This window comes from Candoia aspera, chromosome 3 (assembly GCF_035149785.1).
Source record: "Candoia aspera isolate rCanAsp1 chromosome 3, rCanAsp1.hap2, whole genome shotgun sequence".
Classification (NCBI taxonomy): Eukaryota; Metazoa; Chordata; class Lepidosauria; order Squamata; family Boidae; genus Candoia; species Candoia aspera.
The window spans coordinates 159,953,719-159,978,981 of NC_086155.1; the positions used below are offsets into that span (position 1 = coordinate 159,953,719).

At 35.9% G+C, this 25,263-nt stretch overlaps 2 protein-coding genes across 2 annotated transcripts in view; one reads left to right on the top strand and one right to left on the bottom strand.

The window, feature by feature from the left end:
• LPIN2 (lipin 2) overlaps positions 1-25,263 on the top strand; it is a 573,775-nt gene that overhangs the window by 157,183 nt on the left and 391,329 nt on the right. The gene's annotated exons all lie outside the window — the stretch shown is intronic.
• Positions 1-25,263, bottom strand: part of SMCHD1 (structural maintenance of chromosomes flexible hinge domain containing 1) — a 104,560-nt gene that overhangs the window by 61,256 nt on the left and 18,041 nt on the right. The window contains exons 6-21 of the mRNA XM_063299150.1: positions 24,102-24,216; positions 23,519-23,638; positions 23,096-23,262; positions 22,597-22,690; positions 21,856-22,066; positions 19,998-20,124; positions 19,729-19,912; positions 17,748-17,945; positions 13,303-13,416; positions 11,790-11,896; positions 10,905-10,987; positions 10,654-10,767; positions 8,696-8,773; positions 8,486-8,611; positions 6,737-6,881; positions 181-277 (exon numbers count right to left, since the gene is read on the bottom strand). Of these exons, the coding sequence (XP_063155220.1) occupies positions 181-277; positions 6,737-6,881; positions 8,486-8,611; positions 8,696-8,773; positions 10,654-10,767; positions 10,905-10,987; positions 11,790-11,896; positions 13,303-13,416; positions 17,748-17,945; positions 19,729-19,912; positions 19,998-20,124; positions 21,856-22,066; positions 22,597-22,690; positions 23,096-23,262; positions 23,519-23,638; positions 24,102-24,216 (2,080 nt within the window). The remainder of the gene's footprint in view (positions 1-180; positions 278-6,736; positions 6,882-8,485; positions 8,612-8,695; positions 8,774-10,653; positions 10,768-10,904; positions 10,988-11,789; positions 11,897-13,302; positions 13,417-17,747; positions 17,946-19,728; positions 19,913-19,997; positions 20,125-21,855; positions 22,067-22,596; positions 22,691-23,095; positions 23,263-23,518; positions 23,639-24,101; positions 24,217-25,263) is intronic.

Here is a 25,263-nt window from a genome sequence, read left to right on the forward strand (position 1 = left end):
AACACTACTTCAGATTCATAATCTACCAAAACAAATTTAACTGAACAGGTATGGAAAGAACTTTAAACGTTTTAATAATAGAACAGCAGGTTTGTTATAATAGCTACAAATTCTATTTTAAGACTATCCATTTATTAGATAATAAAAAATTGCATATTGTATTGAAAAAGATTAGCTTACCTCGCCCTGGTAATCATTCACACGGCCTTTAGCAATTATGTCTTTAATGGCACAATTTTGTCCTCTATTTATATCTTCATACTGTAATGTTAAACCACTACAAAATAAAATTTAAAACCAATGGAAGAGGTCAGTGACTGTGGCAATTTTAATTTTAGTTATAAGATAACTAAAGATATAAGATAAATGACTATGTTTCAGTAAGGATTCTTTTTCTCTCTAATTCCTCTGAGAGACCAAATTAAATGTGGCCATTAAATGTGATATATTGTATTTATAGAATGAAAGACTGGAAAGTGAAAGACCTCCTCTCCTAGAAGTCCTCTGGGTGTATGAAGCTTGGCTAGGTCATCTTGTTTTGGAGTAGCAGTTTGGTATATCCTGCTGCTAGTACCTGGCATCCTCTACCATATACTACATGTGAGAGATAGGGTCCTCACCATCTGTATTACCTTATAGGCAATGAAAGGTAAAAATGAGAAAAAAGTTTCCTGGCCTTGTAGTGGGAAGGTATGTGACTGGAGGTTTTACCTCTTCCGCTCCTCTTTTGGGAAACAGACCAATCTCATTAAGAGATAAACAAAATAAAAGCTTTACTTTAAAAGAATATCATGTAAAAGTCTGTTAAACACCCAAATGCAAACCTTCAGTCTTGAATGATATAGCTGCAACCTGGTCAAAAACAAACAGCAAACATCCTCATATTACAGTGTAATACCGGAATAGACCATAAGATGGCAGTGATCCATTACAAATAGGATTTCTCTTAATTATTCTTTATTTATTTGATTTATATGGACACCCAACTTGCAGAAGTGATTCTGTGTGGCTTATTCTTATTAGGACAAGAAGATTTTATAGAGGAAGATACTGAATCTTCTGGAACATGCCTGATGCATGATTCATCACTGTCATAAAACACAATTACTCAGCTTGTGCAGAGATGTAAAGAACATTGGTTTTAAGCACACCCAGCAAAAGAAATTAAACAGTAATGAAGCTTCTACATAACGCATTTACCTATTTCTTAGAGATAACCTGTATCTGAAGCATAGTTATCTGCCTTTTTTCCTTGGGCCTCCCCAGTCTATTGTGGTAATTCCATGACTCCCTTGTTCTGTGGAGGTTCAGATAACCCCAACATATTTTCAGAGACTTCTGGTTTCCCACTGCCATTCAGCTGATCATATGGAGGGAGATCTGATGTGTAGCCTCACTTTACAGTCTGGGGAAGTCAGGTACTACCATGCGACTCTTCCCAGCCTTTTTCCTTTAGATGGTTCCTGGATGGTTTGTTCACTACTGGCACCATGTCTAAAATGGAGGTGGGAAGGTAATTCAAAGGACTCTTGTACCTCTTACCCTGCTACTGAGCTTATTTGCTACCATTGCTGATCACTTCTGATTTACTGTTTCTCTGGCACTGGAGGTTGCTGTTTCTCTGGTCCATCTCGGTCTTCCATCTAACCAATCAAGCTCTTTCACCAGCCCTTCCCTGATCTCCTAGGCCTCTCTTCTGGTTCCACCATGTGACTTACTAGACTCTGGCCTTCCCAGTGTGCCAATCAGCTGGCACAGCCCTCCCTTCTTCCTACCTCTCTCTTCTTGGCTCTGAAGATAAGAGCTGATGGAAAAACACAGCTTTTTCTAAGAGGCAAAAAATAAGACTGAAGGAAGAAGGCTTTCTCATAGAACAGAAAGAAATCCTGATCCTTGTCTTCTAACTAGAACAAGCAGAGTTAATCTTTTACTGTTGAGTCGTTTTCCACAGACAAAGAAATCTTCCATCTGCATATAGACATACAAACTGTTCTGTCTCCTACGCACGGACATACATTTTTAAGCTGGGCTTAACATGCATAAACCTGTTCAAGTTTATTCTTCAGTAACTCCCACCAAATGCAATGGCTGCCAACTAAATATGCAGAGCCTATTGCTATCTAGGGATGCATCTGTTCAGATTGATTTACTCCCTGTATGAGCGATGAACACTGGGAAAGAATTCTTGGGGTATGGGAGAAACAATCATATAATGTAAGGGTGGGAAGGACCTTCAGGCTGTTTTTTTGTTCTTTCTGCAAAAAGAAAACATACTGATAGAGCCAGTTATGTTGGATTGTACAAATGGAAGCAATAAATTCCATTTGCTATCAGTAACCACCCATACCACCACCACCCAAGTCTTGCTGTGCTGCCTTATCATGACAGGGAAGGGGCAGTGTTCCTGGGAGAGATGAGCTAAGAACATTGGGAGGGTATGCCAAGAGTATATACCCCCAGCAGGGTCACCCGAGGTGTGAAGGTCATCCCAGCTGTCCAGCTAAAGCAAGCAGGCACCTATTTTGGGCAGCAGCGATATAGGAAGATGCTGGAGGCAGATGATCACTATAGTGACAATGGCAAAGGCATCAATTCATACTGTGTGGGAGAAGGCAGTGGTAAACCACTCTTGTATTTTTTACCAAAACCCCACATGGATAGAAAATATAAAATGATGGATGATGTAGTGCCGGATGACGGGCTCCTCAGGTCGAATGGCACTCAACATGCTACTGAGGAAGAGTTGAAGATCTTTTGGAGGACTAATGGTGTTTATGAAGTGGCTAGATTAAAGCCTTTGGGACATCTAGTTGCTGACGTTGCCATACAGGAAAAGAAAATCCAAAGCTGCAAAGATAGAATTACAGTAGAAACACGGAACCTAAGAAGCATGAACAAAGGAACATTCAACACAGTGAAAGATGAAATGAAATGACTACAAATTGACACCTTAGGCATCAGCAAATTGAGATGGACTGTGATCGGACACTTTCGGTAAGAAGATCACACTGTTTATTATTCAGAACATGAAAAACGAAGAAGAAATTGTGTTTTTTTATAGTTAGGAAGGGTATAGCAAGAACAGTACTTGGCTACAATGCAATCAATGACCAAATATTAATTACACTTCGTGGACAACCCTTTAATATGATGATCATTCAGGTTTATTCTCCAACCCTTGATGCAGAAGAAGAGGAGCGTGATTATTTCAATTATCAAGTTCAATTCAAAATCAACAGAAGATGTGCTGCTTGTGATTGGTGACTGGAATGCAAAAGTTGGAAATATGAAAGAGGAAAATGAAGTTGGACTGTATGGCTTAGGAAACTGCAATGATGCAGGGGACTGACTTACCAATTTCTTCCACTCCAATGATTTCTTCATAGCTAATAATGTCTTCAAACAAATGATCCCTCTATACATGCCAGATGGAGTATATAGAAATCAAATGGACTATGCTATTGCTAAAAGAAGGTGGAGGAGCTCAATTATAGCATGAAAGACATGGCCAGGTGCTGACTGTGGAATGAATCACGAACTGCTCATGTGCAAGCTCCAAGTTAAGCTAAAGAAGAAGAAAGCCAGTCAGTTTCCACAATATGAACTTGAACGTACTGTATACCCACCATTTTCAAGGAGAACATCAGGAATCACTTTGAAGTCCTGAACCCCATTGATAGAGAACCAGAGGAATTATGGAATGAACTTAAAGAAGTTAAGGATGAATGTGAAAAAAAGTCTGCCAAAAATTAAGAGAAGAAAGCAAACTGGGTGTCAGAACCATGGAAATTGCCAAGAAGAGAAGAGAAGCCAAAGCCAAGAAAGACAAACATCTCAGAAAGGTACTTAACAAAGAGGTTCAGAGAGCTGTTAGAGGAGAAAAAGCAGTTTTACAACAATATCTGTAAAGACATTGAAGATGGAAACAGACATGGAAAAACAAGGAAAGTCTTTCAAAAGATCTCTGAACTCAAAAGGAGGTTCCATTCTCAAATTGGTATGCTAAAGGATGCCAGTGGGCAGATAATAACCAATTCAAAGGACATCAAAGGAAGATAGGAGGAGTATACCGAAACACTAGAGAGATGTCAACATTCAAGATACCTTAGAAGATATTCCTTACCTACAAGAACCTCTAATAGTCAAAGATGAAGTTCGATCAGCACTCTAGTAATTACCAAGTCAGAAAGCTACAAGAACTGATGGAATACCCACTGAAATATGGCAAGCAGCAGAAGAAAATCAGTCAAGGTTCTAACCAAGCTATGCCAGCAAATCTGGAGAAAGCGGCCAACCAATTGGAAGAGGTCAATCTACATTCCAATACCAAAAAAAGGAGACTTAACAGTGTGTGCAAACTATTGTACAATATCCTTAATTTCACATGCTAGCAAAATAATGCTTTTTCCCTACATGGAAAAAGAGATGCCAGATGTTCCAGCTGGCTTTAGAAAAGCACATTATTGCTGATGCACGTTGGATAATTGAAAAAGCCAAAGATTACCAAAAAGAAGTCAGAAGGTGCTTCATCAATTATAGAAAAGCCTTTGATTGTGTCAATCACGTCAAGTTGTGGCATGTGCTCAGAAAAATGGGAATCTCAAAACATCTCATTGTCCTCATGAGGACTCGTATACAGGTCAGGAAGCCACAATAAAGATAGAACATGGTGAAACAGACTGGTTCCAGGTTGGCAAAGGACGGTGACAAGACTGCATACTCTCTCCTTATTTATTCAACCTATATGCAGAATATAGACTGTATGAAGGGAAGCTGGCTTGAAAGAAGATGAGTGTGGTCTTAAAATTGGAGGAAGAAACATCATACCTGCGCTGTGGTGATGACACTACCCTGATAGCTGAAAATACAAAGGATCTGCAAACCCTAGTACTAAAAGTCAAAGAGCACAGTGAAAAAATGGGATTAAAATTAAATATAAAGAAGATCAAATTAAGGACAACAGGTACAACAACCAGCTTAGAATTGACAATGAAGATATTATAGTGGACAGCTTCTGCCTTTTAGGACCAACCATCAATAGTAAAGAACAAGCAGTCAAGAAATATGCTGCAGACTAGCACTCGGTAGAGAAGCCATGAAGGCCTTGGAAAAGGTATTCAGATGCCATGATGTGTCTATACATACAAAGATCAGAACTGTGCAAGCCATGGTATTCCCTGTGACAGTCTATGGAAGCAAATGTTGGACTTTAAAGAAGCAGGATAGGAAGAGTATTGATGCTTCTGAACTTTGGTGTTGGGAGAAGACTCCTGAGAATATCATGGGCAGTCAAGAAAACAAACCTATGAATCATTGACCACCCAGAGTCCCCCATTGGGGGAGATGGGCGGTGATATAAATTTAATAAATAATTATAATAATAATTATTATTATTATTATTGAACAAATCAACCCAGACTTCTCATTCAAGGTACAAATGACCAACTCAAATTATCCTACTTTGGACATATTATGCAAATATGGAAAAGGCTCTAATGCTGGGGAAGGTGGAAGGAAAGACAAGAAGAGGATGACCAGCAGAAAGGTGGATGGACTCAGTTACAGAGGCAGTGAGTTCACCATTGGGAGAAATGAAAGAACAGGTCAGGGGTAGATCGTCTGGGAGAAAAGTTATCTATGTGGTTACTAGGAGTTGAAAATGACTTGATGGCATATAATCAATCAATAACTATCAGTTAAATATCTGATAAGAATTACTCTTACATAAACTTGCAAAAAAGAGCCAGTTTGGTGTACCGGTTAAGACATCAGGCTAGAAACCGGGAGACCATGAGTTCTAGTCACACTTTAGGCACAAAGCCAGCTGGGTAACCTTGGGCCAGTCACTTTCTCTCAGCCCTAGGAAGGAGGCAACGGCAAACCACTTCTGAAAAATCTTGCCAAGAAAACTTCAGGACTTGTCCAGGCAGTCTCTGAGAATCGCACATGATTGAACAGATTAAAAAAAAAATCTTACAACATGCTAGCACTTTTCAAGGAAGAGCAAAATGGGAATGTTCTATCTCATCCCCTTCTTGTTGTCCTCTATGTGTATAGTGTGTGTTTGCAACGAGATAGAAGGGAGAAGCTTCTGCCGCTATCCCTTCTGCTTCACTAAGTGCTGGACTCAAAAACAACAGTGAATGCTAGATGAAATCTATGGGATCCTAAAATTATCTTAGTTTTTTCCACCTGCCTCATTTTCTCATTACAAAAAAGACACACGTGCACACAAAAGAGTAAAATATCCCAAAGTCTAACTACTTATATGTAACTGATTCAGGTTTTTAAAAAAAAATTGGGGAGAAAAGAAATTTGGAGATAAAGAAGAGGGAGCTGTACTTGCTTGAAGAAAACAAGACAAAAGAATCCTCAGCTAGCTTTTTGCTCTACAGAATGGCCGTGTATCATAGCATGGGATCATCCATCCACATCTAAGAAAAACTAACATCCATCACTTTATATACTGTATTCTCACTTTATTAAGAAAGGAGAAAAAAAAAACATTAGCTATGATCCAGGAAACATTTGTTCCATTCCATTCCATTCCATTCCAAGCTGCCTGTAACCAGCTTAAATGTAAGAGATTTTAAAGGATAATGTTCTAATTTTATGACAACACAGGGCAAATAAATAGTTTATGAAATATAGAATGCCCAGAATCATGCACTCACCAAATTAGGGCCACACAGCATTTTTTTCTCAAGTGTTATAAAAATGAAATAATAACTATTACCTAGCTTCAAGGACTGGTACGATATCCTCCGTCAGTTGAGTGGTATGTCCAAATCCATCTTGGACATCTAGAGGAATATTGAATGGATGCCCTATCCGAAATGTAGGATCCAAAAGACCTATTGAAAACTTCTGAGGTTTTCCCGCTGAAGAAAAGAAAAAGACATGTTGCCGTATTAGTGGAGACTGGAATTTTTCAAGGACAATGTTGATGGGCTTCGTCATTTTTTGCTTTCTTCATCAGCTTTCAGTTATTAATTTCTCATATATAAAATGAGGGAAATTTTCTGTCATCTGGATTAAAGTTCATTAGTTAAGTAACATTTCTTGATGCATATCTTGAGAAACACTTTGCTTCCTTCATATATAAGTCTTCAAATGAGGACAAACAGGTTGATACAATGATTTTAAAGATAAAATTTTATTTTGAATGAACTGACATGTCCAGTACGATGAAAATTAGAATAGAGTTTGTACTCCCTTTCTGCCATCAACACATTGAATCAAATCTTTTATACATTATATCAATGTACAGTTTAATGATGATAGCCAGTTATTAATCACATTTAAATGATCTGACATGGGCCAGCAGGCTACGATAGTTCCTTTCTGATTTGGGGGATATCTTAGCTACGCACTTATCTACACTGATAACTCAGCATTCCTTATGCTGGGTTAGAAGCAGTCACTGGTAATACTGGTGCAGATGTAAAGGTGAATTGTGATGAACAGAATTGTACCCAAGAGTTGTGAGGAACAAATTTGAAATCTTGTGGTTAATTTCTCATTTTCTTCAGCACCAAATCTTTATATATTTTGCATGGTGTTATGCATTTACTGTATTTCAATGTCAACTCCTTAATTGTAAAAATGATTACAATACCTATTTCTTAGAGTAAACACGAATACTATAATGGAATTAATCATTTATAATTTCTGATACTGCTCAGTTTTTCTGGAGCTGCATTAAGACAATTCTCCAAATAATATAATAGAGAGAAATGAATCACAGGCTCAAACCCCACCTTTCCCTTTGACAATGTTTGTGCTTTTGGTTCACAAAATATCATTTGTATGTTAAAGAGAAGTTACTCAGGTTAATACCCTATGAGTATTTTCAAGAACTGCATGACTATACAAAACAACACACAAAGTGCATAATTATAAAAGGCATATAACGCATGCTATAGCTAAGAACAATACATTTTAAATTCTATATACTGGTCATGTTTTGTTTTATTCCTTGTTTTACAGAACAGGAATAGACTGTTGGACTAAAACTTTCTGTTGCTATTATATTTCTCCCAGGGATGAATTGAGATAAAACAAAAATCTGATAGTACTACATCCTTTGATTTAGGGGATGAAGGACAGTACTATTTACATAGACTATGCACATTCCTGAAAAGAACAAATCAATGCTTAAAAATATTCACCTGATCAGCTTTTCAAGTATTAATCATATTTTTTGTATATTTTATTATGCATTGGTAATATTTCTATGTAACTTTTTCTCTAGGAAACCACTCTTCATAGGTAATTAAAATTGAAGCTAAGGATTCATTTTTCTCTACTGACTGAAAGAATCATTGTTTGGAGAACTGTCTAAATATTTCAGCACATTTGTATTTTAACATTTTCAAAAGTGCTTTCAATATATTATCTCATTTTATAACAAAAATATGAAATCTATTACAAGTAAACTGTACATGAAAAAACAGGGACTTAAGAGTACATCAGTTAAACTTACCTATTACATGAAATTTAAATGTTTTAGATGGAAGAGAGCTTCCTGTATAAGTCGTTGCATTGCCTTCATTCCCACTCAACACCACTTGCAGTTTCAATGTGTATGTCCCAAGCTTAACAATATTTTCTGTATATAATGAGACATAAACGTTAAATTTAAAATATCAAATATTATTCACATGTAGGATACTCTCAAAGCAAAAGCACTTACCCATTCTTTTGAACCAGTAAGGCCATTTCCCTCCATGCTGACTGATATGCGAAATGATTTCCTCATTTCCACTAGGGGCTTACAGAAACAGAAAGAGGGACAGAGATTACACACACACACAAACACACACACACACACACACACAACCCTCTCCAAATGCATTAGGATTAATAACAGATTGATTTATAGTATAATAATGCTTTGTCCATCAAAGGGTACATACAAATAATAGATATCTATAATACAACATCAGTAATTTATATATTCACTTACGTTACCTGACTCCCAGGTATACTTGATCTCAACTGTTTGTATATTAAAATTTCCAGTTCATTTTTTTTTCTGCTGCTATTAACTCTCCCTCAACTCTATCATGTTTAATTTTTGCAACTATATTAGTGACATTAATACGTTCCTTATTTCATTCCAAAATACAGTATAGCTGCTTAAAAATAAAAAAGAAATAAAACTCAGTAACAAATTGTAAAAGCAATTTACAAATAATTTTAACATATAGGTAGCCCTTGCTTAACAACCATTCGTTCAGTGACCATTCAAAGTTATGATGGCACTGAACGAATGGTATTTATGACCAGTCCTCCAAGTTGTGGCCGTTGCAGTGCCCCTGCAGTCACGTGATCAAAATTTGGGTGCTTGGCAGCCCACCTGCATTTACAACTGTATCACCATTCACATATTTATTAACCATAATCTCATTAAAAAACATTGCTTTGAGTTGCTTGCTATGCACATACAAAGCAGTTATAACATTAAGTGCTATAACATAATTTCCTCGCTCTCGGACTTCCAGAAGAAACTGAAGACCTGCTTCTGCCACCTTGCTTGAGAGGAGAGACATAGCCTCCACCTGGGGATGGCTGGCGCCATAGCACCTTTTAGTGATTGTGTTCCATCTCCACTTGGATTTTACATTTGTTTTTATGTATATTTTAATGCTAATTTTAGGTGGTTATGTTTTTAGTGTTATTTTATTGTAAACCGCCCAGAGTCCCCCATTCGGGGAGATGGGCAGTGATATAAAGTTAATAAATAATAATAAATAAATAAATAACTTGTATAATATCTCTACACATACAGTAAGAACTTTTGGTTTCATAAAATATTGGCATATGTTTATAATGATAAAAAATCCACTTATTAAGGGATTAATGGTAAGATTGATCCTTGGAAAGTTTCTCAAAACAATGTGCATTATACATGGCTGAAAGCAAGAAATTTGTAAAAGCCTATGAAAGAAATACACTGATTTGGTATGCACAAATGATGAAAATATGCAAAATACTATGCAAATTACAAAATGTTACATAAATTAATATGCATACCCGCCTTCTTTTTCTGACCTTAAGTATGCCTCTGGTAGATCACTGCCTAAATCTGTTTAATGACTACCAGAGGCATATTTATTCTATTCATGTATTTATGGTTAAATGATTAATCATAAAGTGCTGCTTTACTCTGCCCCTCCCACTTTTCTTAAGGTAAAGTTGTAATACCACAAAACACTTAATGCAATTTTTGGCCCAAAAAGATGGAGATGAAAACGAGTATATGCATATTAATATATATCTGCATGTTACTCATTATATTAACATTCTAAATCTTGTAAAAACTCTAAATCGTGTTATCTTCTATTGGTTGGTTATGGCTTTCTTTCTTTCTTCTTCTTCTTCTTTCTTTCTTTCTTTATTCATTAATTCATTCCATTTATATGGCCACCCATCTCAACAAGTGACTCTGGGCGGTGGTTTCTGTATGCTATCCAGAGTTGGGTGGCCACATAAATGCCTAAATAAATAAATAAAGTCAAAATTTGAAATGTTTAGCACATGAGATTTACAGTTGTAGGATAATGGCTAGAATTTCAATACCTCATTTTTATCTACCTACCTAACCTACCTACCTACCTATCTATCTATCGATCGATCTTGCATGCTTACAATGCAAAATAACCTTAAGTTCCACAAGTAATTTCTTCAGTCTTCCATGACTTGAACCTGGAAGTTTCTGCATAGTCTCGCCTTTTTTATTCAGTATTTCAATTTTTAGTACTCCTATGGAAAAACAAAGCAACCAACATACATAAAAAACAAAGTGAGACAGATTTTAAAGTACCATCTCAATAAACAATCAATCCACATATACATGAGAAACAAGTTGAAATTAAGTTATATCTGAAATTAATACTAACCTATAGTAAATCCTGCATGTTTGGTCTCATTTGGCAATAATTCATTTCCTTCAGGCCATGTTACTGACAGACTATCAGGAAGTCTAGTAAGAGAAGACATTATAACAGTTTACATCCCCTAGGTTTACAAATATAAGAGCCACTTTGGTGAGATAGGTATCTATATATATTGTCCAAACCAACCAACCAACCAACCAAGTAAAACACTAATGAATTGAATTGATTAACAAGAAAATAAAAATGCATCTAATTAATTAGGTAACTTACATTCATTTTTTTAAAAATATAAATAATATAATAATTTGCTCAGCCACAGCAGGCAGTGGTACCAAATCAGCTCCAGCTGATCTCAAATAGATTAAACTGGGTTAATGATTGGATGAGAAGGCATCAGGAAAATCTCAGAGTTACAGATAAGACTGGGAAGTTGGAAAAAAATCTGGAAGGAGGCCATAGTAACTATTTATGTATTATTGTCAGAAAAACTCACACATGGACACATCTACAGTGTATATTCACAAGGGACTGAACTTGACTCAAAGGCGTCTTTAGCTTTTTAATATATTAATTAATGATTAATATTAACCTAATAAAGACTGCATAAAATACACACAATCTTAGCTAGAGTCCTCCTTCCACAAAGAAAGTCATGTAAAATGGTGCTTGCTTCAACATATGAAAGGTGCACCATGTGGGAGAAAAGAAGTTTTGTCCTTCAAAAATATTCTTTCAGATATATTCAGAATATGCAGCTTAAGTCAATTAATTTATTGATTAATCAATCTATAACCCAATACTGTATTTAATTGGTTGACAAGCTAATATTTTTGTGTTTACTTTTTATTTCTAAATTAACAAAATAATTTATTAGTTATATAAACTTACCGGGCCATTTCCTCTTCAATGTATTCTTTCACTACTGCTTCAGACACACAACGATCAAGTCTGCTTATTGGAATAATCTTTGTTTCATTATACAATGCCTGAGGCTCCTGAAAAATTAATGCCTTTTATAGGGAAGCAGGACATTACATATATCTATATATATTTATGCATATCTTCATATGAAGATTTTGAAATTCAAATATAAATGTAGTGAAATATTGTACTTCCTTGTAATTCATAGTAAAATATCAATGACACAGCATAATTTTTAAGATTCTGGCTTTTAACTATTAGCAGTAGAAATAAAAATGGCAAATTTTAAGTGAATTTATTAGCTTAATCTCTTAAAATATTTACAGATTAAAAAGCTATGTGTTAACTTTTTTAAAGCACTAATTTTATTTCACTTACATCTTGTGTATCTGGTGAATTCTTAAAGAGACAACATAAAAATAGTAATAGTATTCACCAAATAATAAACAATAAAAAAGCAATAAATATGATGGCTAGCACCATTTTGCTATGAAGTAACATTTCTTTTCTGTCACAAGTATAGATTAACTTTTAAGAAGCTGTTTGTTACCACAGATATGCACTACTTAAAGATCTGATGTTTTTCAGAGATATTTTATGAACATTTAATCTACAAATACTCCCCTTTCTTATTGTTTTCCAAGTTCCTCCTCACAAACATATTGTTCTGGAAAGGCTTTGGATTAAGACCTACCACCAATCTTATTGTAACTAACTCATTATTAGATACATATAACTGAAGGAATAACCTTCCCTCATTTACCTGTTCTTCTATTGCACCTTCTTATGTTCTATCCTGGAAACTCTTGAGCTAGGGGTCTATCACACCTGCTCTCTATAAATCCATGATTTCCAGAATTCTCCTTGATAATTATCTCAAGTGATAATGATAAAAATGATGAATGATAAAAACACACTAGAGCAACTCTTTTATGAAGAAAGAAGGTAACAGTCAAGCATTATAAGGAAGGAAGAGGACTTTATTTTTCATAACTGAATTCAGGTCTTCAATGAGGTAAGCACCTGAATTTTGATCACATGACCACAGAGAACACTGTGATGGTCATAAGTATGAGGACAGGTTGTAAAGGTACATTTTCAGCACCATCATAATTTCAAATGGTTGCTAAACAGCAAGGACTACCTGTAATTTTAATATCTTCAATTTAGGCACCACACAACTCCAAATTGACCCTAGTATAATTCACTACCAGAAGTTGTGGCATTTTAGAAGTGGAGTAGATAATGCCTGGTGAGTAATGCTATTGATTCATGGCGACTAAGTCTTAACAATAGAGGCAGTATACTTCTTAATACCAGTAGCTGGGAAGGGGGTAAGTGGAAATCCATGGGAATAGAATGCTGAATTACATAAACCTTTGATCTGATTCAGTACAGTTCTTATTGTTAAAATCTTCCTATTCAGGTGTGAACTGAATATATAAATGGATCAGTTTAAAACTTAAAACTATTTACTTACCAAAGCTATTTGAACATCTCCACCAGTAGCATACACATCTCCACCATGATCTCCATACAGATAAAAAACTTGTATTCTCCCATGATATATTGGAGCTGTTTTAACTGATCTCACCTGACACATAAACAATACTTCAGCATTTTCTTTTTATATAAAGATTTAATTTAATCCTAAAAATAATTTCAATACATTGCTATAATTTGTAAAAATATCTAACATTTTGTAATAAATGTAAATGATGAATAAAAAGATTCATTAATATACTTCTGTTTATTATAGCTTTTTAGTAATAATGTTTGACAAAAATATTTCCTAATACAGTTCATAGTCTCTCCTTGGGCAATCATACAGAGCAGTTTGGTAGGGAGCAATCAGCTTCAGTAACTAGGGAGTTGTAGCTAACTTCTGTGTTTATTCTTATATAATGGGTAGAAAGGTGATTGTTTCTAAGATTTTTCCATTTAAAATTGCCTTAGAATTTTCTTTCCAGGACTTACAATGGTGCTTAAAAGTTTGTGAACCCTTTTAAATTGTCAGTATTTCTGCATAAATACGACCTAACACATGTTCTCCACACAGGTCCTAAAACTAAATAGAGCTCAGTTAAACAAATGAATCAAAAACATTATACTGATTTATTTATCAAATTCATACAGCTGCCCATCTCACCTCAATATAAACCAAGGCACCATTTAGTCTCTTATCATTACATAACATTATAAAGAGATCTTTCTCCATCTCCTCTTTCAACTTCTCATCTTCCCATACTAAGGACCCCAAGTTCTCTTCTGGGACCTCAAATTCCTTCTCTTCATTTTCTTCATATTCGAGAAAAACAATGTTGTCCAATTCTCCTTCTAACTTCAAATTGCTAATGTCCAGCTTACTCTTCAACAAATCCAGTATGTCCTTTAAGTATTTGACATCACTGCCACTTTTTTCCAACCCTTGATCTTCTCCATCATCCAAATCTTGTAGAATATTTTTCATACTGTACTAAATTTTGGAGCTAAATTCCTCAAGAATTAATTTAAAACCTTCCATGACTCAACCTATAGCACCCTCTAGTGTCCCAGTGTAGCTCCCATAAAAATAAAATCTAATTCAGAAAAGGAGATTAAAAAAAATGAAAGGAAGATCCAGTTACTCTTGTTTACATGGCTAAGCCAATCAGCACAGTGGGAAAAAGTAATAAAGAAAACTTGCCCACAAGGGACCAAAAACAGTAAAGGCAGATTTCAGCTGCTCTAAAACAGATTCGCCAAAGGAAAAAAGGGAGAAAAAAATCATCAATAGACCCTGTAAATTCACTTACTTCTTGAAAAAGAAGACAGAACAATCAGCATTCTCAGCTTTGGGTTTTTTTTGAAATAAATAGAGAACACAAACCTCTGCACCATTCACTTAAACAAGAGACCCAGGAAATAATGAGAATCACCAAGAGAAACAGCTGGTCTTCACTGTAAAAAGCCTCTCTTAAATAGCAAATAAGCATAAGAATAATGTGCTTTAGAAATGGGGTGGCTGGCTCTAGAGTCCTTTGGTCTCCTCGAACAAGATGACAGCCCTGCCTCCCAGCTATTCTAATTACGGGTCACTTGCTGAAACTCCATTTTGCGACACACACCCCGCAAGAAACAGCTGTTGGGGGAAGAAAAGGGATGATTTTCAGGATTCTCCTTGGGTCTGGAGAATTCTTTGGACGCCAGGAACCAGCCCGAATCCATAAAAAAAGCATATGTTGTCAGCTCTGTTTCAAAAGAAGCTGCTTAAGCCACCATATTCCTACTGGAAGTCTGAACATGTATATTGTTTTGATTCATTTGTTTAAATGGGTTTTCTTTATCTCATTTTAGGACTTGTCTAGAGAACAGTTGTTTTAGGTCATATTTATGCCAAAATATTGAACATTCAAACAGGTTTACAAACTTTTAAGCATCACTGTATGTTTTGAGACTGAAGAACTGGATATTTACTGATAGCTGATGTTTTCTGAATGGTCATGGGTAAATTCACACATGCAGGTTTTGCTCTTGACCTAACCCTCTTCATAACGTTTTACAGCTCACAGACAATTAACCAGGCAAAATTCTTACTGAACTCTTCAGTTTCTTATACTGATGCAGTAGTTCCATGACCGGGAACCTTGAGGTCACATGACACAAACCAGAGTAGGAGGACAGATTGTGGAAATACATAGAAGATTACTGAAATAATCTTAGGTAAGCAACTAGTTCTAAACTGTTCTTCATTCATTCAATACTGAATAAAGATAATTTTTTATCTGTTCCATGCTAAGGATAAGATTAATTAGCCTTTTATATTCTTGTGAAGTTTAATTTTAAATTTTCTTTTTATTGCTTTTGCTCTCTGCATTATTTCTTCCTCTAGTATGCCTATTCTCCTGTGATAGCTGTGACTATAAATAAAGTTAAACCGAACAACTGTGGGAAAGGGGATCAGAACAGATAATGACATGATCCTTAATTTCTTTTGTGTGTGTGTTCTTTTCCTCCTCAGGAATGAGGACTGTACTGAGCAATTTTCCAAGAGTTGATAGCAATAGGCTAGAACCCGAGGGACTTCCAGCAACACATGCATCCCCATCTCAAGAGGGCATGATATGATGTATGGTTGTGAGCCCAGACAATTTCTGAGACATTGTAGCACTTTCGAAAGGCCGAGAAATATGAACAAAGCTGCTGTGGAAACCTCAACATCTGCTGCTCTAACAGATTGCTCCCAAAAAGTTGCTCACAAATTGGATGAGTAATTGTGCAGAAGCTGTTTAGTAACAGCGTGGGTATATTTAAAGGAGTCAATTGCATGGTCTTCCCCAGAATACAAAAGGCAAAGATTCTGCCCATCCAAAAGGAGATATTTGTTACCACAAGGCTGAGATTCTCAGAATCTGCCTTCAAGGATAGAAGGCAAATGACAGAAAGCACTATGCAGGAGTACAAGAAAGAACAAAATAAACTAAAACAAAACTTAAAATTCCAGATCCATTAAAGGACAAAGCTCAAGAGAGAACCAATGTGCTATTACTATGGCTATTGAAGACAAAAATGAGGGGATCAATGAGAATCAAAACCAGTCATGTTTGGTATACAGGGAGGGCAGAACTCCTGCCTAAAGATCTATACATTCTAGAAGGTTCCAAATGGGGCTCTGCAGAGGCAATCTCCACATGTATTTATCTGAATTAATACCTATCGGTAATAATTAATAGGTAGTCTATTGGATCAGCCCCACATTATAAAACAGTGTATTTACTATCTCAAAAAACTAATAAAATGGAACATATATAGGGAGTTTGCATAACCCAAACATACACACAAGCATAGATATACACATCACTTTATAATTTTTTTATAATTGTTTTAATATAATTTGGATGCAAACTGCTGTAATATATAAAAATATTTCACATTGGAAACAATGCAAAACATGTTAAGACAGGCAATCAAATAACTGAACTGTTAGGCAACCTAGTGTTCAGGGGAATCAGTATGCCCAGGAACTCTGTTCTACCTTTTTTTTTAAGATTCTTTTAAGGAAAAGAACATAAATTGGAAACTGATGAATTGCTAAGCAAAGGGCCAGACTCTAGCGTATTTTTTACTTAGAAGAAGGCTTCAAGGATCCACATAGGCATTTTCCAAACTAAATATGGTAGAATAGCTACATCCCAGTAGTTGATAAGCGCTAGCGTGCTAGGGAACATGCTAGGAAGCCAAGCAGATGTGAGGAGCAACCTCATAAGCTTGCCTTCACATAAACAGATGCTTAATGACTGGTTACACCCACTATGGAAGCCATTCTGTGAATATATAAGCCTCGCAGGGGTAACCGTTTTTAAAAGTACCAATGACATGCTCTCAAAAATCCTAATGTGTTCACTGTTTGGTATATTGTTTTCTGCTACAGATTAAGGTTACTATGGTAACTAATCATTTTGGCAGGGTGAAGAGGTTGAATTTAATTGTCCTCTTTTCAGGTGTTAATAGTTGTATAGCCTGAAGCAAGGGCAGTTAGCTTGTTAGTTTGTCCCTTCTCTTTAAGCTTGCAAAGAGTATGCAGCTGAGAGAGATCTCTCCTCTCAGTAAAAAGCCTGTAAATAGGTTTTTGTGCTTTCTGTAAATAAATTTATTTTTATAGAAATGCCTGGTGTGTGACTTTTCTGATCTCTCCTGGGCCTAACGCTTTCTAGCACTCTGCCAACATTCACTAGCTGAAAAAAAGGAGCTTATACCTAAAATGTTATCATTTCCCATGCACGTAACAAACATTATCAATTTAAGAAATGATTTAACAAACTTTCTTTAATCAACACAGAAAATATAATTTTACTTATATTAGGTTTTATAGTATGCACAGCCCAACAAATATACATTAGGCAACTTTTAAAACGTGCCTTTCTCTCCAAAAAGTAATTAACTCACCAACTGGTCAGCTGCATATATTTTCCCTTCCCATTCTATTTCCGAATATGTAGCCCAAGGTCTCTGTTTTTTTTTAGAAGACTGATCAAAGCGTATAGCTGTTCCCTTAAATTCAGTAAATTTGATCTGTTTATCATGTTTTTCATGGCAATCCTTGAGCCACAGCACAAATTCTCTATCAATGTTCATTCTCTGTTCCTGTGGAAAGTTTTGTATATCTATTACATATGCAATATTTTCAATTATTGAATGATTTTTGTTGTACAAAGCTTACTCTTGTTGCATTATTCAATATTGCAGCCTAAATATAACTGGTTGATAATTTGTACCTTTCACAATGCTATATCTTAAAAGCCATACTTAAGTGTTCTAATCCTGTTTTTAAAAGGAGGCTCAGGACAATAAAAGTAAAGAGGCAGTGACATGCCCATTGTGACTGATCAGGAATTTTGAATTATATTTTCTCATGTCCATATTGAGTATTCTAGGTCTCAGAAATCATTACAACGCTCTTTTTGTTATACTCCATTCTTTTATATATATTTATAAAACAAACACCATTAGCAGAGTATTCATCACTCAGAATTCTTGAGCAGTAGCTGTAACCCGATGATTCTATTGTGATCCAATACTAGGCTGACCATATTTCCTTGAGACCAAAACGGGACATTGGGATGGCAAAACGGGATGGGGTTAAACTTATGTAATATTCTGTATTCATGAAAAAGACGATAAAAAAAGTTATTTGACAGTCAGCTGGGAAGGTGCAGGAGGGGGAGGTGTGGCAATGGTTGGGTCCAGAGAGGCTGGTGCAGGAGTGGCGTTGGGCGGAGAGGTTGCAGGAGGGCTGAGGGCAGTGGTGGACTGGGACGGAGGAGAAGAACAAGGTGTCAGGAGGCTGGAGAAGTGCAGGAGGGCTGAGGGTGGCGGTGGGCTGGGACGGAGGAGAGGAACGAGGCGGCAGGAGGCTGGAGAAGTGCAGGAGGGCTGAGGGTGGCGGTGGGCTGGGATGGAGGAGGGAAACGAGGTGGCAGGAGGCTGGAGAAGTGCAGGAGGGCTGAGGGTGGCGGTGGGCTGGGATGGAGGAGAGAAACGAGGTGGCAGGAGGCTGGAGAAGTGCAGGAGGGCTGAGGGCGGCGGTGGGCTGGGAGGGAGTAGAGGAATGAGGTGGCAGGAGGCTGGAGAAGTGCAGGAGGGCTGAGGGTGGCAGGGAGCTGGGACAAGAGGACAGAAACGAAGGAGTCTAGTGAATGGTTCCTCTCTGGCGCGCCCTTTTATTTTATTTTCTTCCTGCCGTTTTGGCCTGAGAGCCAATCAGCTTCTTTTCTGCTGGGCACACTTTTCCGACTGTCTTCCACTACACCGATTGGCGGCAGCAACTCTTCCTCTTGCTCACCGCCAATCAGCTGTTCCTGCAATTCCCATTGAGAACTACTGCCAAGTCAACCTCCTTTTCAATTTCAATTTCAATTTTTTCCTGCTTTTCCCAATAGGCTCCAACGTTTTTAAAAAACAGGACAAAATTGACATTTATATTCAAACGACGGGATGGTCGGGAAATGTTAAAGAAATGGGACTCTCCCATTCAAAACGGGATGTATGGTCAGCCTATCCAATACTAACTTATCTCCTAAATATTTCTTTCTGACCTGGCGTTCTGAGCAACAGCAGGAAATTAGATGAAGCCAACTTTTTAAATTTCACAGTGCACTCAACCAAGCATCTTTGAGAATTTTGGCAGGAATAAGGGTGTTGATATATCACTGCAACTGTAGTGGTAAGACTACTAGGGGCCAACAAAAGATATTTTACCAAGATCCTCTCAAATCTCAGGCTGTCCTGAAAACTGCAATAAATTGTATTCTCTTATTATACAGTAAAAGCATAAATTGCAATAAATGAGTGATTTTATTAGAAAACTGATCTAATTATTTTCTAAATGTATTTATACAGTATAAGCAAACAAATAGATAAATATTACCTGTCCATTGATAATTCTTGTAAAAAGTGTATTTCTATCTTTTAACTTTAATTCCAAATCTATGAAAGTCAGTTTGTTTGTGCTGACTTGAAACTTGTCATTTGTAAATAATACACCAGAAATTCTGTTGTAACATTCAAATGGAACGGATCCTCTCTTTTGGGGCAAAGCACACCATGCAAAACTTGGGAGAGAAAGACAATGTTTAGAAAGACAGAAAGGAAAATATGTATTTATATATATAAAATTTAGAACTGATACAATCTTACTCTGCTACAGTTGTATATGGAATTAGTCTTCCATTCCAAAAACATTCAAAAATTGCTCTTTCCCCTCTAGCTCCTTTTTCTTTTGTATAGCATTCCTCTTCATCTTCATCTTCACCTTCACCATCATCTTTTAATCCTAAATTAAAAAGTTATTTTCATATTACTGTATGTAGAAATGCCAAATAGAATAGTTTTCCAAATTATGGAAAAGAAGTGCAAACCTCCCAAATTGGATGCCACAAAAATTCCCCTTTAAAAGTTGCTAATGAAATTAATTTCTTATGCAATCAAAGGAGAAACTTATACATATGAGAATAATTATATGACTGTATATAGAAACATAAGCAAAAATCCTTACTTCTTTAACCGGCTTTGCGGCAGCACAAAACTTAGCTACTGCACGTGGGATGGCTGATGGCTTCTTCAGGACTCAAAACCAGCTGTCACACGTGCAGTAGCTAAGTTTTGTGCTGCCGCAACGAGAATAAGGCAAAGAAGCCAAGAAGTAGAGAATTTTGCTGACTTTTCTATTTTTATCAATATTTTGTTTAGTTATCTTTTAACAAATTTTTGAGGATACATTTTACAACATAGTATTACAATATAGTATTAATATATTGATCTACTAATGTTTTGGTAAATAAATATGTCATTATTGTAATAGGGTTCTATAGATAATATTGTAATTGTTTTCATTTAGTTGTCTATATATAATTGTACTCATTTGACTTATTTCGATTTTGTTATTTTTATCAATTTTATGTTGCTGGTCATTGACCGAATAAATATTATTACTACTTACTACTATAACTGTATATAATTATATAACTTGGTTCATGTAATTAAACTGAGTATAGTTTTAACCAATATTTTTTCTTGCATAAAACCTATCAGCATGGTCATACAAAAGCCAAATATATCCTTTGGCTTGAAAAAGATTGTGTACTGCTGCTTTAGAGTCCAATGTATTATCTAGCAAGTACATCCACCAATAGTTGTCACTGGCTGCTAAGGACCCTCTGTCAGCCTTGTGAGGTAGTCCAGACTAAGCCTACTTTATTGTAAGGTTACATTAACAGAATCTTGCAAGACTGAAAGTATTTCTCCACTCCTCTTTCTTTAGTCTCCAGAAAACGAGGGAAGCTCCCTTCTGAAACACTCTGCATGCTTTTGCCCCACCTGTGGACTGAGCTGCCTCTTAGCAGACCATTGCCTCCCTCCTGTCTCCCAAGGTCATCCCCACATACCATCACACCTCATGGTCATGGGAGTTTTTTCCTTATTTTTCTTTCTTTTTCTTTAAAATTGCAACCCCACTGACCCAGGGATCTCTCTAAAAGATCTACTAGTTTTGTTACCATCACCAAATTCTTTCCTGATCTGGAAATTTCTCCCCATCCCCTGCCTGCCCTATTTCTTGTCTGGATTCTTAGACTGAAGGTATATTCATTCTATTTAAAGGACAGTAAGAAACAACCTTTAACTGAATTGATGGCAGGTGAGCTAGCAGCTGAATCACAATTCATTCTATAAAACTGGTTTGAAGACTGGCTTATTCATGCATGATTCATGGAGAGATACATAAATAATTTTAATTATCACCAAAAAAACTCACAAACATAAAAAAATCCCAAGTCCTAAAAAACAAGAAATAACTCCTTATATATTTAGCATAGCTCCAATATGCCAAGAATTGGTATTCTGAAATACAGTTGTTCTTCAATACAAGCATTTTATGATGTCTCCTAACGATGCTAGGTACTATAATATTTAAAATCTTGGGAACATGATCAAATTTACCTTCATTATTAGTAAGCTAATGAGAAATAGCATTTCTCCCTGGCAGTTACCCACTTACTTGAAGGAGAGAGAGGATCTTCAGGGTAGGTTTCTTTATCATATAAGAAAGGATGGTAATGGATAATTCCTTCCACTATACCATCTTCTTCCACACGAGCCTTGAACTCAAAACTATCTGCTGCAGTATTTATATATAAAGTCTGTATATCATCTTTAATTTCTCTAAGATTCACAATCTTAGGTGTCTTCCCCTTTTCAAACACTGAAATCTAAATAGATAAGTGTTAGTTTGCCTGTGCATTTCTTGACAAAGGCATCAATAATAATAGAGAACAAGAAAGATTCATTTTTTAAATTAAATACCAGAATTTCTTTTTTAAATTTGAATTTTGTAACCAGTATATCAAAGAACTGTTAGATAATCATATATTTGTGACATGTCATCAATGGACTGGATCCAAAAAAGGCACTTCTTTTTACATGAAAGTAGTACAATGTCTTCTGACTCTCTTTTCTATCATGACCACAGTGAAACATATTTCAAACTTCCCTAACTGCATTTATATGGCATCCATTAACCAAAATTCTTGGACCTGGATACAATAAAAAGTAAGTATATTTTAAATATGAATTATCCCCACAGGATCCTCAGTCAACTATACTGTTTTGTAAGGATGTGTTGGTGGCTAAACTATGGAGGAAGAGGATGAAAAACCTCCATTCGTCTCTAATACTACTTATGGTGATTTAGAATAACTGCAATGAATTTTCTTCCAGCGAAAATATATAGAGATCCTACCTCAATATCCATATTATTGATAGCTTTTTCTTCCTTCATTGGCAAATTAGTCGTGTTTCCTTTTGGTCCATGGATATAGTAATGATATATGTGTCTGTAATCATAAAATTCATTAATTTACACTATAAAATAAATAAGCACTGCAGGATTTTTAAAAGACCATTAAATCGTTTAAAGTTAAAAAACAAAGTACCACTTGTATCTAGAAGCCAGAAAGAACTAAAATATATACTTTGCTTTATATATAAATCCAAGGTTCCTGGCTGTTAATAAAAATTCTCCACCCCATAAAATTTCAATTAAAAGCAAAAGAACAAACACACCCACAGCCCTTTCCTCCATTATCTAATATTCTAAAATACTACATATGACGTAGTAGTTTAGATGTAGCAGTTTCTATGTTTCTAGGTTTAGAAGTATAGGGGGAACAGTTCTAATTATAAGATATGATGGGTCATCAATCAAAACACCTGAAATGTAAGAAACAAAAGACACTTACGTTAATTGTCTTGTCCAAAGGTGAAAATAATTTCTCAGGTATTTTATATGTTCAGGCTGTACTCCAGTAATAACAACAGCAGTAAAACTTTCTTTGTCTTTCTCTTCCATAATAAGGTTGTGCAGAAATCGCTCATCATATTTAACAATGTGGGAAGAATCAGATGGCTATAGGAATTTTTAAAAAAATAAATTTAACAGAAATGCTTTTAACTTACACTCATTTTGAAATCAGGAAAATGGAAATTATGGGTTCTTATCATACTTTGATAAGTATCGCTGTTTATTTTTCTTATACAACTGCTCATCAGGAAGAATAAACAAGCTGTTGTAACTTTCTAAATCCTAATAGCTTGTAAGTGGTGAAAGGATTGTTTTCAAAGGTAGATATAATCCAATGATTAAAATACTACTATAGTCTTACCTTTCTATTTCTTATATATCCGTTATATACACCTTCTTTGTTTTTTTCTTTCTCTTCAAAATCTTCTTTTGAAAGGACAAGCTCATGAACATCTTGGGAATCTGCAGGTTTGCTTATCATCTAATCAAAAAATTTTTAAAAGCTCAAAGTTACACTGGAAACAATTCCAGGAGCAACACCCAAGTACAGTAAATCTACTGTACATCACCAAAACTACACTGGATGGAGACTATGTACTTTCTCCAATGTACTGTAACTCTTCAGTGGAGCACAAACCTGACTTCATAATTCTATGAGATATAAAAACACAGTAAGGCAAAGACTTATTGCCCCATACCGGCAACAAAGGTTTCACACAAGTAATGTAGGTAAGTCATTTCCACAGCTTGACACCTCGATTGTTATTAGAAGTAGAGAGATCTTCTTTACCACCCATCGGCAAATACAGCCTGGCAAACTTCCTCTTCTGCTACTAACATTGGGCCCATTCCCCATGTATGCACAATCTGCTCCATAAAGGGGCAGGATCCTGCCCAGTCTGTTACTAATCTAGGTTAATTAAGCAACATTAGACTTTACTTACTCTAACAGACTGTCCAACAAAAAACACTCCTTGTTTACCACCAACCCCAAAATACGATATATCACCGTTTAAGCTGCGAGGTGCTATCGGAGGACGCACATATCCTGAATGATCACTGATACAAAAATTAGATAGAAAGAAAAAATAGAAACTGTTAAGTGTTCAGGTGTTATTAAATGAAATTAAAAACAGTAATCAATGACAAGGCTTTCAATAGATAAAAATAGTTAGATATAAATTTTATGAAATATCCTTTGACATCTACATTATAAAATACGTTTACTATATATTTGTAGAAATGTTCAGGAACATCACAGCACTAAACGGAACTTACAAAAGGGGGAATAGAAATCTTTTTCAGCCTAAGGATGTACTCTCTTAATATGCCCTGCCCAAGACTGACAAGGGGTATGGCTCATGATGTCACAGCATAACCAGAGTGGGCTGACAATTTTGGACTTCGTGGTTTGGGGACAGTTTATTGGCAAAATGGGTGCTTTATTTATTTAACATATTCATTTTGCCCCTTAACCTCTCATGGTAAAAAGTAACCCAGTTTGGCACCTGGTTATGTTACAGGTAAGAGTTAAGCCACACTTTCGCCCCTCAAAACTCTGTAACCCTGTCCCTGCAAAAAACTAGGCAAAAAATGTTGGTCCTTCTCACCAGTAAAGCTCTGTGGACCATAAACAGAGTGTCAAGGAACCATACGCACCCTGCATGCACTGATTGCCTACTGATTGCCTGTCTCTGTTCTAGAGCACTTCACAGGATTGAGACAACTATGAGTATGAAAATATCTCGGTATTTACCAAGTTAGGAGAGTCACAGAAGTCAGTGTACAAATTGATTCAAAAGTATGAGATAAACTCTGAAACTCTGAAATATCAAAATGTATTTGAACTTTTATTTGGTTTTTGGATTTCTGAGCATTTAGAAATAACAGAAAAAGCTGGATCACTGAGAAGAGTTAGCAGGCTTTGTTTTATTACACTGAGATCATACTTGAATTAAAAACTAAGCTAATGCACAATTAGCTGGGGAATTGGTTCATAGATCTTTATTTCTCAATAAACGTATTTAGAGATTGCATCAACAGATATGTTGACACTCGTCACAAGAAATGTTCATTATGCTACAATGCTAGACAGTTACTGTAGGT